General features: G+C 49.2%; 2 protein-coding genes across 2 annotated transcripts in view; both read left to right on the forward strand.

Annotated features, from left to right (window-relative positions):
- The window catches only part of LOC135374170 (uncharacterized), a 44,582-nt gene that overhangs the window by 945 nt on the left and 22,613 nt on the right, over positions 1-21,024 (forward strand). The window contains exons 2-4 of the mRNA XM_064607183.1: positions 320-406; positions 475-692; positions 18,039-18,191. Coding sequence (XP_064463253.1) covers positions 320-406; positions 475-692; positions 18,039-18,191 — 458 coding nt within the window. The remainder of the gene's footprint in view (positions 1-319; positions 407-474; positions 693-18,038; positions 18,192-21,024) is intronic.
- On the forward strand, positions 12,381-15,370 carry LOC135374183 (uncharacterized). Its single transcript, XM_064607197.1, has 2 exons — positions 12,381-14,830; positions 14,895-15,370. The coding sequence occupies exons 1-2, from the start codon at positions 12,466-12,468 to the stop codon at positions 14,912-14,914; spliced, it is 2,385 nt and encodes a 794-aa protein (XP_064463267.1). The 5' UTR covers positions 12,381-12,465; the 3' UTR covers positions 14,915-15,370.

Raw genomic sequence — 21,024 nt, forward strand, 5'->3', positions numbered from 1 at the left:
AGAGGTTCGAACGTAGACGGAGACGTGCTTTTCGCGATGCTACGTCCACTGGGTCTTTCCATTCACCGTGGCCCTGAGTTGGCCCGTGTTCCAGAGATGTCTCTGAGAGGCCCCAGAGAGGCCCCAGAGAGGTCCCAGAGAGGCCGTGTCTGGGTCATTGGTTTCAAAATCCAGACTCCCCGGGCACGCGAGTGCCGAATTGGCGACCGTATTTTATCGAAACCGGCGGAGATCCAACTCCTCCTTTCTATCCCGCGAACTCGTACCGCCTTCACCGTGTGCATGGAACTCCTGCATGAACATAGAGTTTATATTACAGAGCATATTCTACGCCCTTCTCCCACAACACCGCGCTCGAATGCCCTGGAGAAAACTGTCGTCTTCTACACGAACTGCACGTCACCAGGTGAGCTATTACTCCTCAGACTCTTGCCATCACACTTCTTCATTGCATTCACTCCTATTTTTACGTAGTGAGTCGAGCACGCAACAAAGCTGAACACGTGGCTGCTGTGATGGCACGGTTCGGATTGACGGGGTTTCCGTATCTCGGAAGTTCTGAAGCTTCACTGGATACCTCAGTCGAGTATATCACGGCTATGATGGCCAAGGAACTGCATATTCTTCCATTTTTCGATGTGTCCATCGTAGCTGTACCGAACAGGAATGCGAGAAAAAGGCGAACTGTTATGGTACGTAAGTATGCTATTCTTCAAACCGGACATATGCGGGGGGTAACTATACGGCAGTATTGAAATACTTTCAATGGGTAGAAAGAGCGGAATGCAATGCTCTAGTATAGTTGCAACCTTACATTCCGTTTTCCGTTATTTTGACTTCCGTTTGAATTCCGTTAACAGTGATTCATCAAAACCCGGCTACAACCCCTTCCCCCTTTCTATGACACACCTCCTTCCCTTCCCTAAACACCTCCTTCCCTTCCATTCCGTGCACTTTCTGCGCGGGGACGTCTGTCAGTTCAACTTTAGACGTATATCGGTGATGACACACAACGTAGTTGCAACTTCACTATAATAATGCACCCCCTTATTTTTCACCCCTTGTCCTTGCTATTCCGAATAAACCTGTTCTTTTTTTTTAATTTTTCTGCCAATAAATTCCCCTTCCCCGTCCATGTACACATCCTCAACTATTTCTCCCTTCGAGTGGATGGCGATTTTGCTTCTTTTTTTTTTTTTTAATTCGTAAACGAAGACTTGTTCTTTCGTGCAAATTTTTATATCTCCAAAAGTGAAAATGCGTGTTGCAATCATTACAAGATGAGGCTTTCCTGGGCTTGTTCCAAAGTTGTCTACACAAAGTGCACGAAACAGCTGAAACACTGCAGGGCTAAATTTGCAGCTTCGAAAAGTGCCTACATTGCAACGATGCTGATTGTGTTCAAAATCTGTGAATACTTTAGTTTTTGAATATAAATTTCAGTTGGGACGCTTCTTGATCACTCCTCGTAATATTGAAGGTTTCATTATACGCTTTGTAAGTGAGTTTCTGCGCAGAGGAGGACGGGGAGAGAATGGAGTGACGCGCGCGGTGATGTGGCGAGCTCCTATTGGTGGAGAAGCCCATTGCACCACGTGCGAGCAGCGAAAAAGGTAAACAAGACGGATCGGTCGCTTTCACGCTGTCAGTTTGTTGTGTTCTACGTCGTTTTTAAGCGACAAAATGGTAAATACGTGTTGTGGATTTCGTGTTGTGATAAATACGTGCTATGGACAATTGGATGAAGTATCTGTCTTCCCTGTTCCAAAAGACAGACGGGAACGTCGGCGGTGGGAGAAGGCACTCGACCGTCGCGACTGGCAAGATACAGCTACCAGAGTTGTTTGTAGTCGTTACTTTGACGCCGCAGTTCCGAGGCACCATCTTCAGGACTTTTAAAAGTAACGAGTTACTTTCTATATACTTTGATGTCACATTCCGGCGGACATCAGTCCTGTCTGATAGGGTTTGGATAGTTTAACCGCATACCGTTCAGGACCTCACATCGCTTCCTGCGTGCCCCCAAACCGCCCGAACCAGGGATTTCCCTACACCCCCCCAGGGGGGGGGTGCATCCTCCCTGCATTTTTGCAACCCCCCCCTGAAATTTCTCAGGTGACCCCAACCAGCTGGCCACCAACACGTTCTGGTAGTGAGTCCGGCGCAGCGAATTACATCCTGCACTGTCAAACTTGGGTTGTAAGACCACAGACATGCAGATGATCGTATACCATGCGTTTGTCCAAAATCATTTGAAAGTGACTGTTCAATGCATATATTGCGCGCATATACGAGCAAAAATGCGTGCAGGCACGCAAACTCAATGTGGATCATCAAGAACCATTTGCGCCCAACTCAATCAAGCGAAGTATTCTGCTTTTTTCGTCAAAGGTTTTGACCGGTGGTTGCTAGGTATTCATTGAACTTCGTGAGACAAGGCGCTAGTCTTTTTTCTTTGTCGGTCGCGTGATTATGCATCTTAATGTTGAAATGCCGTCCATAATGAATCTGTATTCTAATGTACTGTGTTCTAACGTAATAACATGTACAAATAAAACGGGAAAGCTGTCCAGATATGTCAGCATTGTGCCACGATTATTTCCGTGTCTAAGAAAAATTCCGCAAGTGGAACCTTCACCAAGCATACCCCCCCCCCCTTGAAAGCTCGGCACCTCCCCAGCAGTGAATTTCTGGGGAAATCACTGCCGAACCCGAGGCACAGTATGCTACCCCTTCAAAAGAGGGACATGTATGTCCCGCTTGTTTCGGTCATTGAAGCATTCGTACACACATTGCTGCGACAAAAGGGAATATTTCGCTTGACATCAGTAGTATAGATATAGACTGTATAATTTTCGAGCGGCATAAGAACCGAGCGGCATAAGAACCGAGCGGCACAAGAACCGAGCGCTATAACGGGCTCTTTTTTCTAATCCAAGATGGCCGATTCTAAGCCAACACAATCCAGTTCTAAGCCAACACAAGCCAAATCCAAAGCCATCTGATTGGCCACCATTAGCTCCGCCCACTTCACACGTTGATTGGCCCATGCTAAGCCTACTGATCTTTGATTGGTTGACCGTAGCTCCTTCATGCTAATTAATTGGCTCCGCCCCCACTTCACACGCTGATTGGCTCATGCTAAGCCTTGACTGAGCATTGATTGGTTTACCGTAGCTCCACCCCTTCATGCTAATTACTTGGCTCCGCGCGCGCGCGTTGATTGGCCACCGCTACTGATCGCGCGCGCGTTGATTGGTTCACCATAGCTCCGCCCCCGCCCGTTTATGTTCATTACTTGACTCCACCCCAGCGGGCTTCACGCTGATTGGCCGGCGCGACCGCTGATTGGTCCAGGCGCGGCTGCAGCGACCCCGCTGCGGCCCTATCTCAGATGTCCAAACTTACCCATCTGATTGGTCCATTCTAAGCCACTCTCCTAGCCCCCCCATCTGATTGGCCGTCGCCACTGCCTTCACCGGCACCCACCCGTTGCGGCCCTATCTCAGATGTTCAAACTTATACCGATTGGCTCGCCACCAGACGGCGCGCGGCGGCGGCGGCGGCGGCTTCAGATGGTTCTAACCCAATGTCTCTATCTCATACAACCAAACTTACCTCGTGCCACCAGATGGCGCGACTCAGGTGCATCAACTCCACGCGGTTCCGCTTCGAGGCGTCACACGAGCGAGAGAACTTCGTCGAGATGTGCTGCCACATATTGCGCTCCCGTATCACCGCAAGCAAGTTGCGGGAAATCATACGCGAAATCTTGGACGAGTACCTGTCGGCTTACAGGGAGCAATCACTGCGCGAGCTTCAGGAACTATGTCAGGAAGAAATAAGAGTCCTGGAGACGATCATCAATCGCTCTAGGAGCTATGGATGAAAATAAAGATGCATCACACCTCGGTACACAGTCTGCTCGAGTTATTCCACGATGCGCATGCAGTTCCAGCACCCTGCTCGAATTCTCATCTCCGGCGCGTCCATGTGTGGGAAGACGGTGCTCACGCAGAATATAATGAGACATCCCGAATTATTTAGCATTCCACCGCAGAAGATACTCTACGTACGAAAGTATGCAGCCGGCTGGGAAAAGGATTTCGACGGTGTGGAGTTTATGGACAGGATACCCGCAGATTGGGATGAGCGATATCCCACTCTCATAGTTATTGACGATCAAATCACGGAAAAGGGGGTTCTATCGGAGGTAGAGTCGCTGTTTGTACGTGGTAGCCACCATAAGAATGCGTCCGTGATCCTGATCACACAAGCCTTGTTCTATCACAATGCCGCTTTTCGAACGATATCGCTGAACGCCAGTTATATCGTATTGTTCCGGAACGCGCGGTCCGTACAACAGATCGAAACCTTCGGACGTCAGGTATTCGGGAAACAGGGGCTCTCCTATTTTCTCGACGCATATAACCAGGCGACGGAGAAGGCGCACGGTTATTTAGTTGTGGATCTGCACGCGCAAACACCTCCCTCTCGTAGCCTGCGAACGGGTATTTTACCGCACGACCGGCAGTTCCTGTTTACGCCCGCGAAATGACGGCCGATCTTAGAAGACATCTCACGCTCCTCAAAGTATTGGCCGCCAGCAAACCGACGCACCGCGCAGAGTTACTTAAAGAGCTCAGCTGCGACGACATTCGAATCCTTTCGGAAATCTGTCTGAACATTCTACGTGGAAATATCCCACTTTCGACGGAACTTCATAAAAACCTGAAGAAACACAAAAAAATCCTCCGCTTCCTCGCCTACAAGTCACTTCATAAGTGCCCCCGGCAGTTGAAGAAATATATTAGGGGACAACGAGGTGGTCTCATTCCCATACTTCCACTGCTCCTCTCAGGGCTATCAAGTCTCGTGGCGGGAGTCGCCGGGCGAGCGATATCCAAAGCCATCGGTCATGGCTCATAGAATAGAAATAGGTGAAGTTCTGAAATCTAACGATTCGGACGATGTAAAAGTGGGCAAAATACTGGAAGCCCTCTATTACTTGCTGAAGCGAGCTCACTATCATCCTCCTCCTCCTCCTCCTCCTCCTCTGGAACCTGTCCATTCGGAGCCCGAACCGGAACCCAATCCATTCGATTTTAATCTTCTACCCTCCGGCGTTGATAAAGCACGCGCGAAATCTGTGCTAAAAGAATTGAAGAAAGTTTTCACCTGGCAGGCGGATAATGTGCTAGTATATAGAGGGAAGCGAATCAATCGCTCAAACATTGTGGCTCTCGTGAGCTACTTAGCACGTCGTAGCGCGCTCATCAAGAAACCCAGCTGGTACAAAAAAGTATCGAAAATTATAAGCGCTTTGAAAATACAGCGAATTGCTCGCTGGAGCAAATATGGGGCCCTATAGAAAGATCAAGGAGAAAGGGTTAGGTGGAGTGGATCGGTACCGACGTTATCACAAGCTCACGCGCGCAGAAGCCGTGGAACAGCTGAAAAAAGAAGATGCTTACACCCTTCACAAGCCAGTGAAGAAAAAATTTAAGCGGCGCTCCATCATCGCAACTCACGTGCGGGATTTATATCATGCAGACCTTCTGGATATGCGCAAATATCAGAAATTTAACAAGGGCTTCAGGTACATCCTAACGGTCATAGATACGCTATCGAGGTACCTGTACATGGTCCCCATTCGCACAAAGCGCCCGCAAGACGTAAAGAAAGCCTTCCAACGAGTTTTCCGTCACGGAATTCCGAAGAATTTGCTCACGGATCGCGGGAGCGAATTTTGGGGTTCCCCAGTTCGTCAGTACTTTCAGTCGCTGCTAAATCACTATAGCACACAAAGCGGAATGAAAGCGGCCTCCTGTGAACGCGTGCAGAGAACAATTAGGGAAAGAATAGCCAGGCATTTCACTAGTACGGGGAAGTTTAATTATATCAACGCGCTGCCGAAGATAGTGGCCGACTATAACGACTCGGTACACTCTGTCACGGGCGAAAAGCCGAAAAACGTGAACGCCGGAAATGAAGTAGCTCTGTTCAACAGATTGAATCGTAAGACGACCCCGCGCGAGAGCAAGTATAAATCAGGGGACCAGGTGCGGCTCGCGTTAGACCGCGGCGTGTTCGCCAAAGGCTACGATCAAAGGTGGACGGCCGAAGTGTTCGAGGTGTCGCGAACGAGAAAGACCGATCCGCCCGTAGTGTACGTGAAAGATTCGACGGGAAAAGAAATACTGGGATCATTCTACGAGCAGGAGCTGCAGCCAGTCCACCATCTTTCCTCGTACGATAAGCGACTCATATCCGCGGTGATTAGAAAGAAGAAAATTAACGGGGTATTGCACTACTTGGTTCGTTGGTTCGGATACGCCAAAGATCACGATTCTTGGGTGCCCGCCAACGATGTCAGAAAATGAATTTTACGTGTATCTGCTCTCGAACGCCAGCATGGACCTGTACCCGTCCAACACGCTGAATGACTTCACGATCGCGTTAGATAAGCCGCTACACCTGGATGATTCGTACGTCGTCGGTCTAGAGGGATTTTCCATTCCCAACAGCTTCCTGAACGTGAACCAAGCGCCTGATAACCTGATAACGCTATCAACGGAGAAGTGGCAAACAAAACAGCTCACGTTCGAAGACACGGACACGCTACTGAATAAAATATTCCCCGAATATGGGATAGAGTGGACTTACGAGGAAGATCACTACGTGTTTAAGCTACCGTCGCGCGTGCGCTCGGCGAAACTAATCGACAGACCGCTGCATCTCGCCTTTGGAATCGTCGACATCGATGGAGATCACCGGGAGGGCGGTAAAGTACGCGCCGTCCCAAACGTGTTACCGCTCGCGGAGGAAAGAGCCGTTATGATGCGAGTTCGCCGGGTGATAGTGATCAATAACGATCTAATTTTAGAACCCCGATCGCTCATTACCGACACATTCAACGAATTCTTCAGAGCAACGAACGATACAGAATCACGGGTGGAATACAAAGACAACACTTACTCGCTTTCTCTCCCGACGAATTTCAACTTGTCGACCGAGTTCCTGGACCTCATTCAGGTGAAGCACATCCACGTTGAAGGATCCCGAAAGCACATCACGTGTAATCCCATAGTGAAGACGTACCGCATCCACATAAACACTCGAGAGACGGAAAGTCGGCGCATTTCACTTCCACCGAATTACTACGAAACACCCGAAGCTCTCGTGAGCGCCATCCATGAGCGTCTGCAGCCGGAGGCTTCCCTCACGTACGATGCATGGGCGAGGAAGTGTTCGTTGAGCTTGCGGGAAAACGTGTCGCTTACATTATCCGATTACTTTGCGTACCTACTGGGTTTCGGCGCGAAAACCGTATTTACGGAAAACGATACGGGCGTCGACGAAGTGACCATAGATCTTCCCATTAACTGTATTATGATATACACGGATCTCGTCACGCCCTCCGTAGTGGGAAACGGGCGGCATCCGATACTGAAATTAATTCCATTCGTATACGATAGAACGAAAGAACAACTGAGTTTCAGCTTTCTACCCGTTCAGTATTTTAAGTTAGTGCAGCGCGAAATTTCCTCAATCACCGTCTCTATACGCGACGACACGGGTCGCAAGCTACCGCTACAAAATCGCGGTAGATCGACGCTGACGCTGCACTTTAAGCATGTACACTAAAGCGGTACCAATCTACGGATTTGGCGTTCCGACGGTATACAGGTCGCACCTGTACCAGAGGGGAGGCAATTTCTTTTCTCAGCTCGGGCGTTTCGCTATTCCACTCTTTAAACGCGTATCGCCCTACTTAAAAAAGACGGCTGTTGCGGCCGCTAAGCGCGTGGCCAAAAATCTGTCGGAGGGAGACTCTTTCCGAAGTGCGCTTAAAAGATCGGCGAAAGATACGGGCCGTGAAATTCTCCGCGACCTCGGAGGGGCTGGCGGGCGAAGAAAGAGGAGAAAACCGGACGTCTTCGACGGCATAAATCACGCTGGTTGCGCGGCCACAATTTAGTTGCGAGATGGACACGATTAACGTCGTACATCCCGACACTCCTCTGTTGGATAAGTCGGAAACACAGTTATTTTCCGTGCCGGGAACGCAGTGGCATATACTGAAGGGGGAATATGAGGTATTCTACCCGGTCGCTGACATATCCTCCGTCATAGAGTTCCAGCTTTCGAATTTGGGGCACCACTATCTCGATTTGAACTCCGCGTACATAGTGACGAAAGTCCGCATCGTACGTGACGATGGTTCGCTACCGGAAACACAGGCTGGCGATCGGACGACCTACGACGAGGTCTACCCCGTCAACGCGTTCGCCAGCTCGCTTTTCAAGAACGTAGCCGTCTTCTTGAATCAGACCATGATTACGAATAATGATTTGTATAGCTATAGAAGCTACTTGGATATTTTGCTTCACGCCAGCACCACGGAGCAAAATACCGTGCATAAAGCAGGTCTGTACACGCAAGAAGAAGCACGTCAAACGGAAAACAACATTCGCGCTCGTGGACCGGCCGAACGATACAACCTCACACGTGGCGGCAAGACCATCGACCTGGTTTCCAAGATCAACCCGGACATTTTCCTGCAGCCTAAGCTACTCATATCGGGAGTGGAAATTAGGCTTGTTTTTTATCAAGGCTCCGACGCGTTCCGCATTATGAAGACCGACCAGGAGCAGCACACGCATAGAGTGGAAATCATGAGTGCCACTTTGTACATAAAGAAAATCACCGTGTCTCCCAGCCTATTCCTCGGACACGAAACGGAATTGCAGAAGCGCAAGGCTCTCTACACACTGGCCGGAAGTGAATCGCGTATTCGTTCGCTACCAGTTGGCAACCTGGATGCATGCCTGGAAGATTTATTTCCTGAGAAGATACCGTCTAAGGTGGTGGTCGCATTCGTGCCCACCCTAGCCTACCAGGGAGCATTCAATCGGGACCCGTACCGATTCGTGAACTGCGACATTGAGTCGGCGACGCTCACCGTGAACGGGACGCAGCGAATAGACACGTTCGACTTCAACAATAACCTGAACCACCGAAGCTACTTCAACCTCCTGGAGCAGCTGTGTGAGAAGCACGTCTCCTACGAATACGACCACTACGTTGGAAACAAGTTCCTACTGTACTACGACCTGGATCCGGATCAATCCTCCGTCCACCTGTCACCGATCAGGCGTGGAAACGTTCGTCTGCAGCTCAAGTTCCGACGTGCCTTGGCCGAACCCACGACCGTATTGATACTGTCCGAGAGTGTGCGAATTATGTCCATCGATAAGAACAGGAACGTCACACTGGATTAGCAATGTTCGAGCAAGATATCGAGAGACTCCTGAAGTACAACGATTACACTTCGGCACTCTTCCGCGGTGTATACGCTCGAGACGATCGTCTGCCCGCACTGGATAGACCGGGTATGATCGTGGTGAACACCGATCGGCGACAGCAAGCTGGGGAGCACTGGATTTTGTACGCGAAAATGAAGGATGACCTCATCTACTTTGATTCCTTCGGATTGCCGCCCATCGAACCCGAGCTGAAACGCCTCACCGTCGACGAATATAATGATGTCTGTATCCAAAGCCTGTATTCTCCAATGTGTGGTGTGTACTGTTGTATCGCGGCGACATTGTTGGCGAAAGGGAAATCACTGAAGAGCATTGTATCCCTGTTTTCCGATAATCTCGCCGCTAATGACCTAAAATCAATAAAGCTGCTAGAAAAGTTGTTTGTCGCTTAAAAACGCCTGGCGTCCTTTATTCTCTATAGCTCCCCACAAACTACACTTGCTTAGTCAATGAATACGCGCTATAGCTCCCTATCATATCATTCTATCAATAGAGCTTCCCATCATATCAGCCTATCTTCCTAATCCATCACAACAACGCAACATTTAAAATCAGAAATACATGTATTTTTATTTTTCCCGCTGATTACATATGGGACGCGGACTTTCGTCGCGGTCACTTCTTCTTCGCGTGAGTAAAGATGATGTCGGGCGATGCGGCTCTTTTACCATCCCCGAATCTCTCCTTCTTCTCTAGTTTCAGATCTGGTAATTCTCGCATTTCTTGCAAATCTTCATCCGTGAGTCGCCTAAAACGACTGGGTAGGTACACCTTCACGCGTTTATCGTTGTTCATCAGGAGTTCCACGTACACGGACTCCCCATAGATAGTGTCCACTTTGCGTAAGTCCAACACGTCGAGCTTTTCGTTGTTTGGAACAATGCTCATTTTCTGAATGTCTCCATCACCGGGTTTCTTTAGTTTATCCAGCTTCTCGACAATAGATGACATATCTCTCAGTGCAAGTTTCTACGCACGCCAAATGAACTGAAAATGAGGACGACTATTACCTAACTTTCCTCATCTTGAAGACAATAGTGAAACATACCTTTCTCGTTGTGCGCTTCACGAGGAGTCGACCGACGGCTTCACAGACCTCAAATGAGTTGTATATATCGCGACTTTTATATAAAGCACCTCCGGAGGAGCGCAAGGGTGGTGCGATTCTGTTTACACAATCACACGGGAACAGCATGTGATATATGATGCGCGCGCGAAGGACATTTGGAAACTGCATAAGCGAACCCTTTTGTTTTTGGCGCTTGTTTCGGCAATGAGTTGGTTGGCTCATAGGGATATTTTCCTTCAGATAGACTTGTCTCATCAAGCACAACAGTTTACTTTTAGTTTTAATACGCGTGGCCTCGGAAAACATGATTTACGTGGTGACCCAGTTTCTCGTTACATCACCTTGACGCAACATTTTTTTCACTAGGGCCCGCCACGATGGGTGGAAGTGCGTTTTTGATATTAAACAGATGGCACCGTCGTGTTGGGGCTTGTCTCAAGGTGACCCAATTTCTCGTTACATTACCTTGACGCAACTTCCCCGAGAATAAAACAAAGCTCACCGTTCTATAGTATAAACTCATTTTGACCATGAAGCGCATTTTGATATAAAACAGGCGACCCCAACGTGTTGGAACATGCAACCGACTCAAGGTGACCCAATTTCTCGGAGAAGACCTATTTACATTACCTTGACGCAACATTTTCTTCGACGGTGAATGCTCACCATTGCGGCCGCGCACGCGTTCTGATATTAAACAGATGGCCCCCAACGCGGCCTCATCCTCGAGGTGCCACATGATTTACGACCGCGTGGAAACAAGCGAGCCCCGACGTGTTGGCGCATGTAGCGTGGATGCCGGTTTATAAGCCGCGCGATCGCCTCAGGGGGGGAACAGTCTGCTTTCACTCGCTTCACAAGTAAGTTATTCCCTCCTTTACTTGTTGCACGTTTCTTACTGATGCGCGTTTATTTTCAGTGCCTCGGTGTGTGTTCTGCTTTTTTGATCCTCACGATATCGAGGATGAATCGGACGACGACGACGATTCTCGGGACGGCGCACCTCCTACACTGTCTGCTCACGTGATGCGATCGCACCCCGACGTGGATACATCCTTCCTGCCCTTCTTCCAGACTGACGCCGCATTTAGAGGTATCGTCAAAAGATTCACGCTATTGGCATCTGTTCACGATCAGGGAGTAGAGGATTTACGACAATATTTAATGAGTCACTTTCACGATATGCTCGCCATATTGAGAGCGCAAAGAATACCCTTTAGGTTTTGCATTTGTTCCGATGTTTTAATGGTGAGGGAAACTCGGGGGGAGATAACCGCGCACATAGCCCACTTTATGGCGTTTGCTCGCGAAGTCCACAGCGACGGAGCCGTCGCGAATACCCTAATGGACGCGATTCAGGAGTCCACGGGACGCGTAGAAAATTATCAGCGGGAAGGGAGCGGGTTCGCGTCCACCGACGTCCAAAAGGTTCAAATATGCATTTCCGCGGTGAAAACTAAAAAATTCGGATGCAAAGGGGCACTTCCCGATCATTTGGCTAAACGCAGGAACGTGCTGACGAATATTCATTTACCGGCACATAAGGAGGGTGAGTGTTTTAAATACAATACGCTTGCCCTCCTGCACCCGCAGGAAAGTAATTCGTGGAAAAAATGTGAAAACTATGCCGCGGAGTACTGGTGGCCTAGTCGCTTCCCCGTTTCCTACTCTGATCTGGACGAATTCGAAGATAAAAACAAGATATCCGTGTACGTATACGAGTACGTCGATCAGGGAGTGCACGTGTCGCGATCCCCAAAACTCGAGTATGAAAAGAAAATTCACTTATTGGCTGTAGATGAACATTTTTTCGGAATCAAGTCTCTCGAGCGCTTACTGATGAGAGACAACAGGCGTTTCGTATGCGAGCGTTGCACGCGCTCTTTTAACAAGGAAGAGAGCATGGCGAAACATCGTCGCCTGTGCGCGGACGTAAACGAAATCATATTGGAATTTTGCGAACCGGGCAAAAACCTTGTAGAGTTTACTAAAATACAGTACAAGCAGCAGTACAACTACGTCGTCGCGTTGGACACGGAGAGCGTACTCGCGCCCAGTGGTGTTGGCATGCAGCGTCACGTCACCTCGAGCTTTTGTGCCGTGCTCGTACGCACCCACGACTCGAAGGTGATGCGCATCAGGACGCACCACGGTGAAGATTCTGCGAGGCAGTGCGTCAGAGCTTTGATGGAAATGCGGGACGAGATGATCGCCCTGAACGCCTGCCCCGCGGAAATGGTGCTGAATGATGAGCAACGAGCGCGGCACAGAGCTGCCACCCACTGCGCGTACTGCGGGCGGGAGTTCGCGCAAGATGTATCCCGTGTCCGGCACCACGACCATTCCAAGCGTTGTACCGCTGGCGAGACAAATTACATCGCAACGCTGTGCAACCCCTGTAACGTAGCGTGCACGACGCGGGAAAAACTGCCCATCATGGTGCACAATCTGGCCTACGATTTGGCCGGACTACTGCGGGAATTTCACCTTCTCGGGTGGAAGCGAGCTCCCTTCATCGTGGCCAGTTCCATGGAAAAAATCCGATCGTTCGAAATTGGCACCTTCCTATTCAGAGATACCATGCAGTACCTAAATTCGTCGCTGGGAGAGCTCGTGGAAACCGTCAAATCCATGGGGGGCGCAGAGGCGTTCCAATGCCTGAAGCAGGTATTTGGAGACGACTACGAAATTTTGCTTCGTAAAGGTGTATTCCCGTACAGCCACGTTAGCTCGTTCGCGGTCTACGACGAATTGGCTCTGCCGGCAAAATCAGCCTTCCGAAACGATCTGACGGGGGAGGATATAAGCGACGAAGACTATCAGTACGCGCTGCACGTATTTGAACGTTTTGGATGCTCGAATCTGAGGGATTATAATGCATTGTACCTGAAAACGGATGCCCTGTTACATGCTGACGTAATGCAGCACTTCCGGCGCCTGTGCTACGACGCGCGCGGATTGGAATTGCTTCATTGTGTTTCGCTGGCATCCTATTCGTGGCAATGCGCTCTAAATTACACGCGGGCAAAATTGGAGCTGATCATCGCCGAGGACATGTACCGGACCATCGAATCGGGTGTTAGAGGTGGACTCTGTCAGGCGAGCAGGCGTCATTTACGGGCTAACAACCCGCTGTGCAGTGGCTACGATCCCGATAAAGAGGAGGTGTACATATCGTACATAGATTGCAACAATCTTTACGGATTCAGTATGATAAAGCACCTCCCAGTCGGCGATTTCGAATGGGTCGAGGATTTTAGCTCCGTGGATTTTATGCGTCATCCCACAGATTCGGACGTGGGATACGTGTACGTGTGCGATTTGGAGTATCCAAAATCTATCCACGCGCTGACGCGGTACTTCCCCCTGGCTCCCGAGAAGGCTGTCGTTCCGAAGGAATGGCTCTCACCATTCCAGCGAGGGCTCCTCGAAGAGTTAATGTATCAGCCGGCGAACAGCAAAAAGCTGCTGCTCACGTGCAAGGACAAGGTCGAGTACGTCGTTCATTACGCGCTGCTCGCGCTCTATTGTAGATTGGGCATGCGGGTGACGAAAATTCACAGAATTCTAAAATTTCGTCAGGCACCATTCCTGCGTCCCTACATTGAGGACAATGTTGCCAGACGCGTCGCATCGAGCACGACGTTCGAGAAAAATTTCTATAAAATCTCAAATAATGCGGTCTTCGGGCGTACGTTGCTAAATAAATTTAATATGCGAGACATTCGAGTAGCCTTCGATGAGGAGACGGCGAGTCGCCTCGGGAGTCGGGCGGAATGCGCGCGAATGGAAATTTTGTCCCCCGATTGTGTCATGTACGAAATGCGCAAGAGAAAAGTGCGATGCGATTTCCCCCTGCAGATTGGCTTCACGATTTTAGAACTGAGTAAGTTAACCATGTACTCGTTCTATTATGAAACCCTGCTGAGCAAGCTCACTTGTCCGGTGATTACCTGCTACTTTGACACGGATTCTCTGATCCTCGGCCTATTCTGCAAGGACTACGAAGATCAGTTACGCGCGATCGCCGACGACCATTTAGACTTGTCTTCCTTCGATCGTGATCATCCACTGTACAGCGAGAGGAATCGCGGTAGACTTGGCGCGTTCAAAAGTGAAACGGGTAGCGTACCCATCGAGGAAGTAATATGCCTGAAAGCCAAAATGTATTCCATCAAATTAGCCGGGGGAAAACAAATTGCAAGAGCTAAAGGGGTCAAAAAGAACATTGTGCGCAAACACCTCCTCCATGACACGTACCGCGATACCCTATTCAAGCACGCCAGCGTATCGCACGAACAGGTGTCAATAGTGGGAAAGAAACAGTGCATGTACACCATCCGAAACGTGAAAAGAAGTCTGATGGCGTACGACGACAAACGGTACCTCTACAATAACGTGGACTCCTACCCGTACGGAAGCTGCGAATATGGTAAGCTCGAGTGGATGACGTAGATAGCGGGATTTCACACGGCATTCTTTCCTCCGTCGCACAGATAATGCAGAGGATGAGTAGGAGTAGCGTCATTTGACCTGCGTCACTGGAAGGATGTGGTACCTCGTTCTCTTCTCGCTCGTCTCGTGCGCACTGGCGCTGGACGCCGGCAACTGCACTGCGAGCATCAAGCTGGAGAAGGATAAGCACACGTACGCGCACGAATGCCCCGGCGACATCTTGGCCATCAGAGAGTGGCACGTGGTACCTATGCGGTCCGGCATTAACCTGGACAGGAACGCTACTGGATCGTTGCGTACGTGCCTTCACTCGCTGGACGTGAGCGACAGCTACGAAGATATCCAGTGCACGCGGAAGTGCCAACTCACGGAGGACGAAATTTTTCTCAGCCGCTGTCCCGGAGACGTCTACATGATCCGTCACTTCCGTGGAACCATGCCCAGCATCAAGGGAATCAACCTCTCCAAAACTGCCATGCTTTTCCTCAAACATGTACTCAATAAACGTTGAAAGGTATTTTTTTCCCTGTCTGTTCGATCTCATAGAGCTATCTGAGATAGGTTTTAGTTGAAAGGTATTTTTTTCCCTGTCTGTTCGATCTCATAGAGCTATCTGAGATAGGTTAGAACCATCCGAAGCCGCCGCCGCCGCCGCCGCGCGCCGTCTGGTGGCGAGCCAATCGGTATAAGTTTGAACATCTGAGATAGGGCCGCAACGGGTGGGTGCCGGTGAAGGCAGTGGCGGCGGCCAATCAGATGGGGAGGCTGGGAGAGTGGCTTAGAATGGACCAATCAGATGGGTAAGTTTGGACATCTGAGATAGGGCCGCAGTGGGGTCGCTGCAGCCGCGCCTGGACCAATCAGCGGTCGCGCCGGCCAATCAGCGTGAAGCCCGCTGGGGTGGAGTCAAGTAATGAACATAAACGGGCGGGGGCGGAGCTATGGTGAACCAATCAACGCGCGCGCGATCAGTAGCGGTGGCCAATCAACGGGCGCGCGCGGAGCCAAGTAATTAGCATGAAGGGGTGGAGCTACGGTAAACCAATCAATGCTCAGTCAAGGCTTAGCATGAGCCAATCAGCGTGTGAAGTGGGGGCGGAGCCAATTAATTAGCATGAAGGAGCTACGGTCAACCAATCAAAGATCAGTAGGCTTAGCATGGGCCAATCAACGTGTGAAGTGGGCGGAGCTAATGGTGGCCAATCAGATGGCTTTGGATTTGGCTTGTGTTGGCTTAGAACTGGATTGTGTTGGCTTAGAATCGGCCATCTTGGATTAGAAAAAAGAGGCTGTTATAGCGCTCGGTTCTTGTGCCGCTCGGTTCTTATGCCGCTCGGTTCTTATGCCGCTCGGTTCTTATGCCGCTCGAAAATTATACAGTCTATATCTATACTACTGACATCCGGGTGACGCACAGAGTAATGCTTTCAGTGTAACATGGAAAATGCGTAGAAGTACAGAAAAAGTATTCAAGTTCGATTACTAAATTTGGCCTTTTTAAAAACACACTTAAATACACTCCTCATGTCTAGTGGTACGGTACTGTTGGGGCGGCGTTTCTACTGTTGCGGTACGTTAGTTTTTGACACGTACTTGATGGAAGCAAACGGCATGACTACATTTCTCATTTCCGTTGCGGCATTCACACAAAGCACACTGCATCCGTCCATGGGTTGACAGCGTAACCCTGACGCTGTATGAACGATCTCTGAATGAAGCACGCGCATTCGAACTAATACAGACGTCCAGGAATTCACGCTTAAGCGCGTTTCCTACGTTCGACTTTCTTTTCACGTTTGTTCATACAGCCAAGATCATCACAGAAAGAAAAACACACACTTTTGATGTCGATATCAGAGCCGTATTCGCTGTTTTACAGTTCAGCTTCGGCTAGACGCTGCATTGTTTACCTTTTAGGAGCGAGCACATGTTTCGTCCAGCCAACCAAAGGCGTCCTTGAAACGTCACTCCTGCGTCATGTGCGGTGACCCCGCGCGCTTACAGAGCGTATACTGAATACTTTTCGAACCTTTCTCCGAACCCCTCCTGCCTATCCCGATGCTTTTGTTATGCCTTCTTTCGAACGAACCAGGGGAAGGCAGCAAATGTTGGTTGCAAGGTGCGCAATGTAGCTGGATATGGAATAACATTACCCTGTTAGTGTATACGCTAAGGTAGAGGTCTGTGAAAAAAAAGAAAAGAAAGAAAGAAATGAACCGTCCCCTGCCCAATAAATGGACGCCATGGCCTTCCTTGAAGATGCTGTTTTCGACGTGGCGGAGAATCGTCATATTTCCAATATCATATATTCTTGCTTGCTCCAACACCTCCAACGGTAAATTGGCGGCCACACGTTTGTTAGCCCGTTACCAAACACACTGTCAACCTGCAAGTTCAATTCAATTAATTTATTCCAATTCAAGTTCCAGGTTTCAATACATGTGTTTACATTGCGTTAGATGTGAGGAGGGTGGTGACGAATCTCTGCAGTTCTGGATAAGATTCCGCGCCACCCTCTTCGCATAGATAAGATTGTCGCCCAGAGCGGGCCTTCCACATTCACGAACTCTCGCAGTATTAGTTTCCGCAGACCCACAACTAAGCATTGCTGCAGCAAGAACGTGGCTTCTGAAGCACAAGTAGTATCTACAGTATACCCAATCAACGAATAAGATTCTGAGTCATGCACGCTGCCATCTACCATAGTTTCACGGGCTATCAACGGTCTGCTAACGCTGTTTATTACCTTTCGACCGGCAGAACGATCAATAACTGGTCTAGCCCGTGAAATACCGGCCAGATGTCAACCTATAGTTCCGCCTCGAAAGGCAGGTTGGTTTTCATGACGTCATAGTGCCAACACATTGCGGACACAACCCCGTAACCAGCGTACTTGATCTCTCCGTATCTTGCGTAGTATGATTTGCGCAATTCGACGTCTACAACAACGTCTGCCTGCACTCATCTCTGTAATGCAAACTCCAGGTCCCCAGCGTCATTTGGAGCGTGTTGTTTGCAGCCACATGTTCTTGACCAACGGCATTTAACCAATCAGTCAAGGAAACAACAAAACTTCGTGTCTATAGCGGCTCGTAGAAGCACAGGTTTTGCAAATAGTACATAATAGTATTTACAGTTCAACTATTTACGCATCAATGGTGACGATGTGATTTTTCCTTTCCCAGTTTCATCCTTCCGCCCGATGGGGTTACGCGTCGCCAGATTTGGAGGTATCTTATCAACTTCTTCGAAAGTCAGCGTCGATTCTTCCATCGCTGCAGCACTTTTCCAAGCAGCATTATTTATGCGTACACAATTTCTCTACTCATCTCGCGCAGGTAAGCGATTCGGGAAACTGTTTTCAACCCGCGTAATGTCATAAGTAGAGGTGAGTGCGGGTAAGAAAACTTGGACCCGGCTCGCACAGTACCCGCGCCTGTGTGACCCGCACCCGCAGTGCTCTCTGTATACCCGCATTGGGACCGGCAGGAGGAAGTGTTCCTCGTCCACTGTACCGCTGTTGCTATTTTAAAACAATGGAAATTCTGAGTGTTGGCTGCGTGTCTCGGACGGCTTCAATTGTATGCCAATAAAACTGCAATTCAACAGGGAGCCATATATGTCTGCACTGATAATCGAACTCGCCCGCCAGCACTTGCCTGCTGCAGTCTGGCACGCGGATTTATGCTGCCAACGACATAGGGCACTGCTGAGCTCGCGTGTGACAGAGAGGGATCACTTAGTTGGCTATGCGGGTATACCCGCATTACCCGCTGTCGCATTGCGGGTACAGCCGCATTTTACCCGCTACCCGCAGCGATCGCGAATTCCTACCCGCAAATCGTGACGATGTGCGGGGCAACTGCGGGTACCCGCGGGTATACCCGCGCAGTCATAAGCCGCTCGTTTGAAGATTGTTGCAGTGAAAGCTGCTGTTCTTCGTTTAATTCATGAAGGGGAACAAACGTGACACTTCCTCTCCACTTTGCACGATGTGTGTCAGTCGGATAGCTAGCGTTAACCACTATTTCCAGTTGCGGTATATCTAAGCGAATTAAATTTTTCAGGGGAAGTACTGTCCGAACAAGTTACGTAGTGTTCTTACACGTCTGAGAATGAGAAATAAAGAAAAGGAGGCATATGGGCGTTGACAAATAACGGAGTACTGTGGAAGAACGATGTTTTTCTGCTTGAAAAGAGCACACTGCGTCCCTGAGCATCTGCAAGGGCTTCGACCGAAATGCGGTTTGAAAATAGCACCATGCTCGGACCGCTCTGAAGCTGTCTTCATACAGGTTTTTGTCCGTACCAGCACACCTGTTCGATGCAATGAATTGAAACTGAATTGAAATTAAAACAAATAATAAAAAAATGCCATAAGGAAGGTATCATCAGTAGCAGTACGATAGGGGCTGTTGATGATCAGGTGGATTGCAGGCACGAGATAATCATAGGGACACGTTATTGCAGTGTTTCACTAAATGTGTTTCCGGTTTCGTGTAGGAAGTCGTCCTTAGGGAAGCCGTCCGTGGCAAGTAGAATAATTACAAAGTTAGTCCATACTCACTCTCTGAACACATAGCATCGTGTCCACGGCACAAATATTGAAGGGAAGGTTCAGCAGTACTGGGTGTGGTACCCAAGCAGCACACCAATATTGGACCAATGTGAGCTGCAGGGTTGGCAAATATCGGTCCCAGATGGGCTGCCATATGGGACCCATGTGGGAAATGCAACCGTGCTCCATATTGGACCAGTATGGGCTCCCTATATTGGCAAGCCCATTTTGAACATATTGCGCCAATATTTGCGTGATAACGCTAACGGTGAGTCCACCGAATAATAAAGCACTAACAGTGATCTTACTTCTGCCTTCTTTATTTCTGCAGATCTTCTTATTGATTGACGTTGCACCGCGTTACAAAAAAGAACACCGCGTCGCATTAAAAACGGAGAACAGGTGCTGTACCGGTCGTACTGCCAAGAAGAACAGGCAGTCGTATTCCCAACTGTAGGTTGGGAAAAGCGCAAGCTTGCCCACATGTCGCCTCAAAAATAGTACTGCTCTCGTGCTCAAAACGAACAGTAGGAACTACCGGTACAAAATATCCCTCAGAAGCTGTCATTGGGATCGCAGTAGTGTATGAACCAAAAATTTCCAATTCGCTTTTAGAGTACAAAGGAGCGAAACACTTTCGTGATGGTGACGGACATACGCCTTGCATTAACTGACGCTGCCTCTGTGGTAACTTCAACGCACCTACAGCTACAGCGCGTTCACACCTAGCGTTACAGAAGAGACATCCCTTCAGTGCCGGATTTACAGTGGTGGGGGCTCTCTCGTGCATTCTATGTATTATTCTATGTATTCGTGTATTATATGTCTATAAATGACATCGTGTTGCTTCTAAAGGACAGCGGCCGTGTGGCACACTAGTCACACACATTTTTCAGCAGTCAGGTTTTGTCATATTTTGAACATTTCGTAGACAAGTGAAATAAATATTCTATTCATGTCTATTCAGTGTGTTATTCGGGGTCGATATCCGTGGACGGAGGACAGATTTTTACCAAGTTTCCGTTTCAGCGATGCGTTTCAGGCATGCAAAGCAGATTTCCCTTGGACAAGACCTTTACTGGTGTGGGCCCCTTTGTGATGGGGGCCCCGGGGAAAGTGCCCCGTCTGCCCTCCCCTAAATCCGGCACTGCATCCTTTGCTATCCAACTCTGTGTTTTTTACTTGACCTGCCGCTTCCGTTGTCATTAGAGAAATCAGAGACATCTTCGCCAGAATGAAACGTCCGATCCGAGTGTCGCGAGTACGCATTAGTTGTAGGACTCGTGATTTTGCTCAAACGACCACGCTCTGAGTCAGTTCGACGGTAATGACAAGGGTGCAGGCCAGCTGGTACATGGTGAAAAAATTGGAACCCGAGAAAGGGACAGAGGAGAGACGAGAACGTGTCGTGTCGTCCCTCCTCAGTCCCCTTCTCGGGTTCCATTTTTTTTCAGTTCGACGGATTGCCATCGCGAAGCAAGATGGCGGCTACTCTGTGCAGCAAGTGTGCCAGTTGAGTTGAGTTGTTCATGTTACAGTGGGATCACCACATATGTTGACTGTTTCGAACAATGTGTATCATCTGCGGGAAGTTGTTGGATGTAACGGCGTGT

Source organism: Ornithodoros turicata, unplaced genomic scaffold (genome assembly GCF_037126465.1).
Source record: "Ornithodoros turicata isolate Travis unplaced genomic scaffold, ASM3712646v1 Chromosome45, whole genome shotgun sequence".
Classification (NCBI taxonomy): Eukaryota; Metazoa; Arthropoda; class Arachnida; order Ixodida; family Argasidae; genus Ornithodoros; species Ornithodoros turicata.

Excerpts from the sequence above, each read along its gene's own strand:
- LOC135374183 (XM_064607197.1), top strand. The coding sequence starts at position 12,466 with ATGCAGCGTCACGTCACCTCGAGCTTTTGTGCCGTGCTCGTACGCACC. Across the intron at positions 14,831-14,894 it reads GTACGGAAGCTGCGAATATG|ATAATGCAGAGGATGAGTAG; the intron begins GTAAGCTCGAGT and ends TCCGTCGCACAG.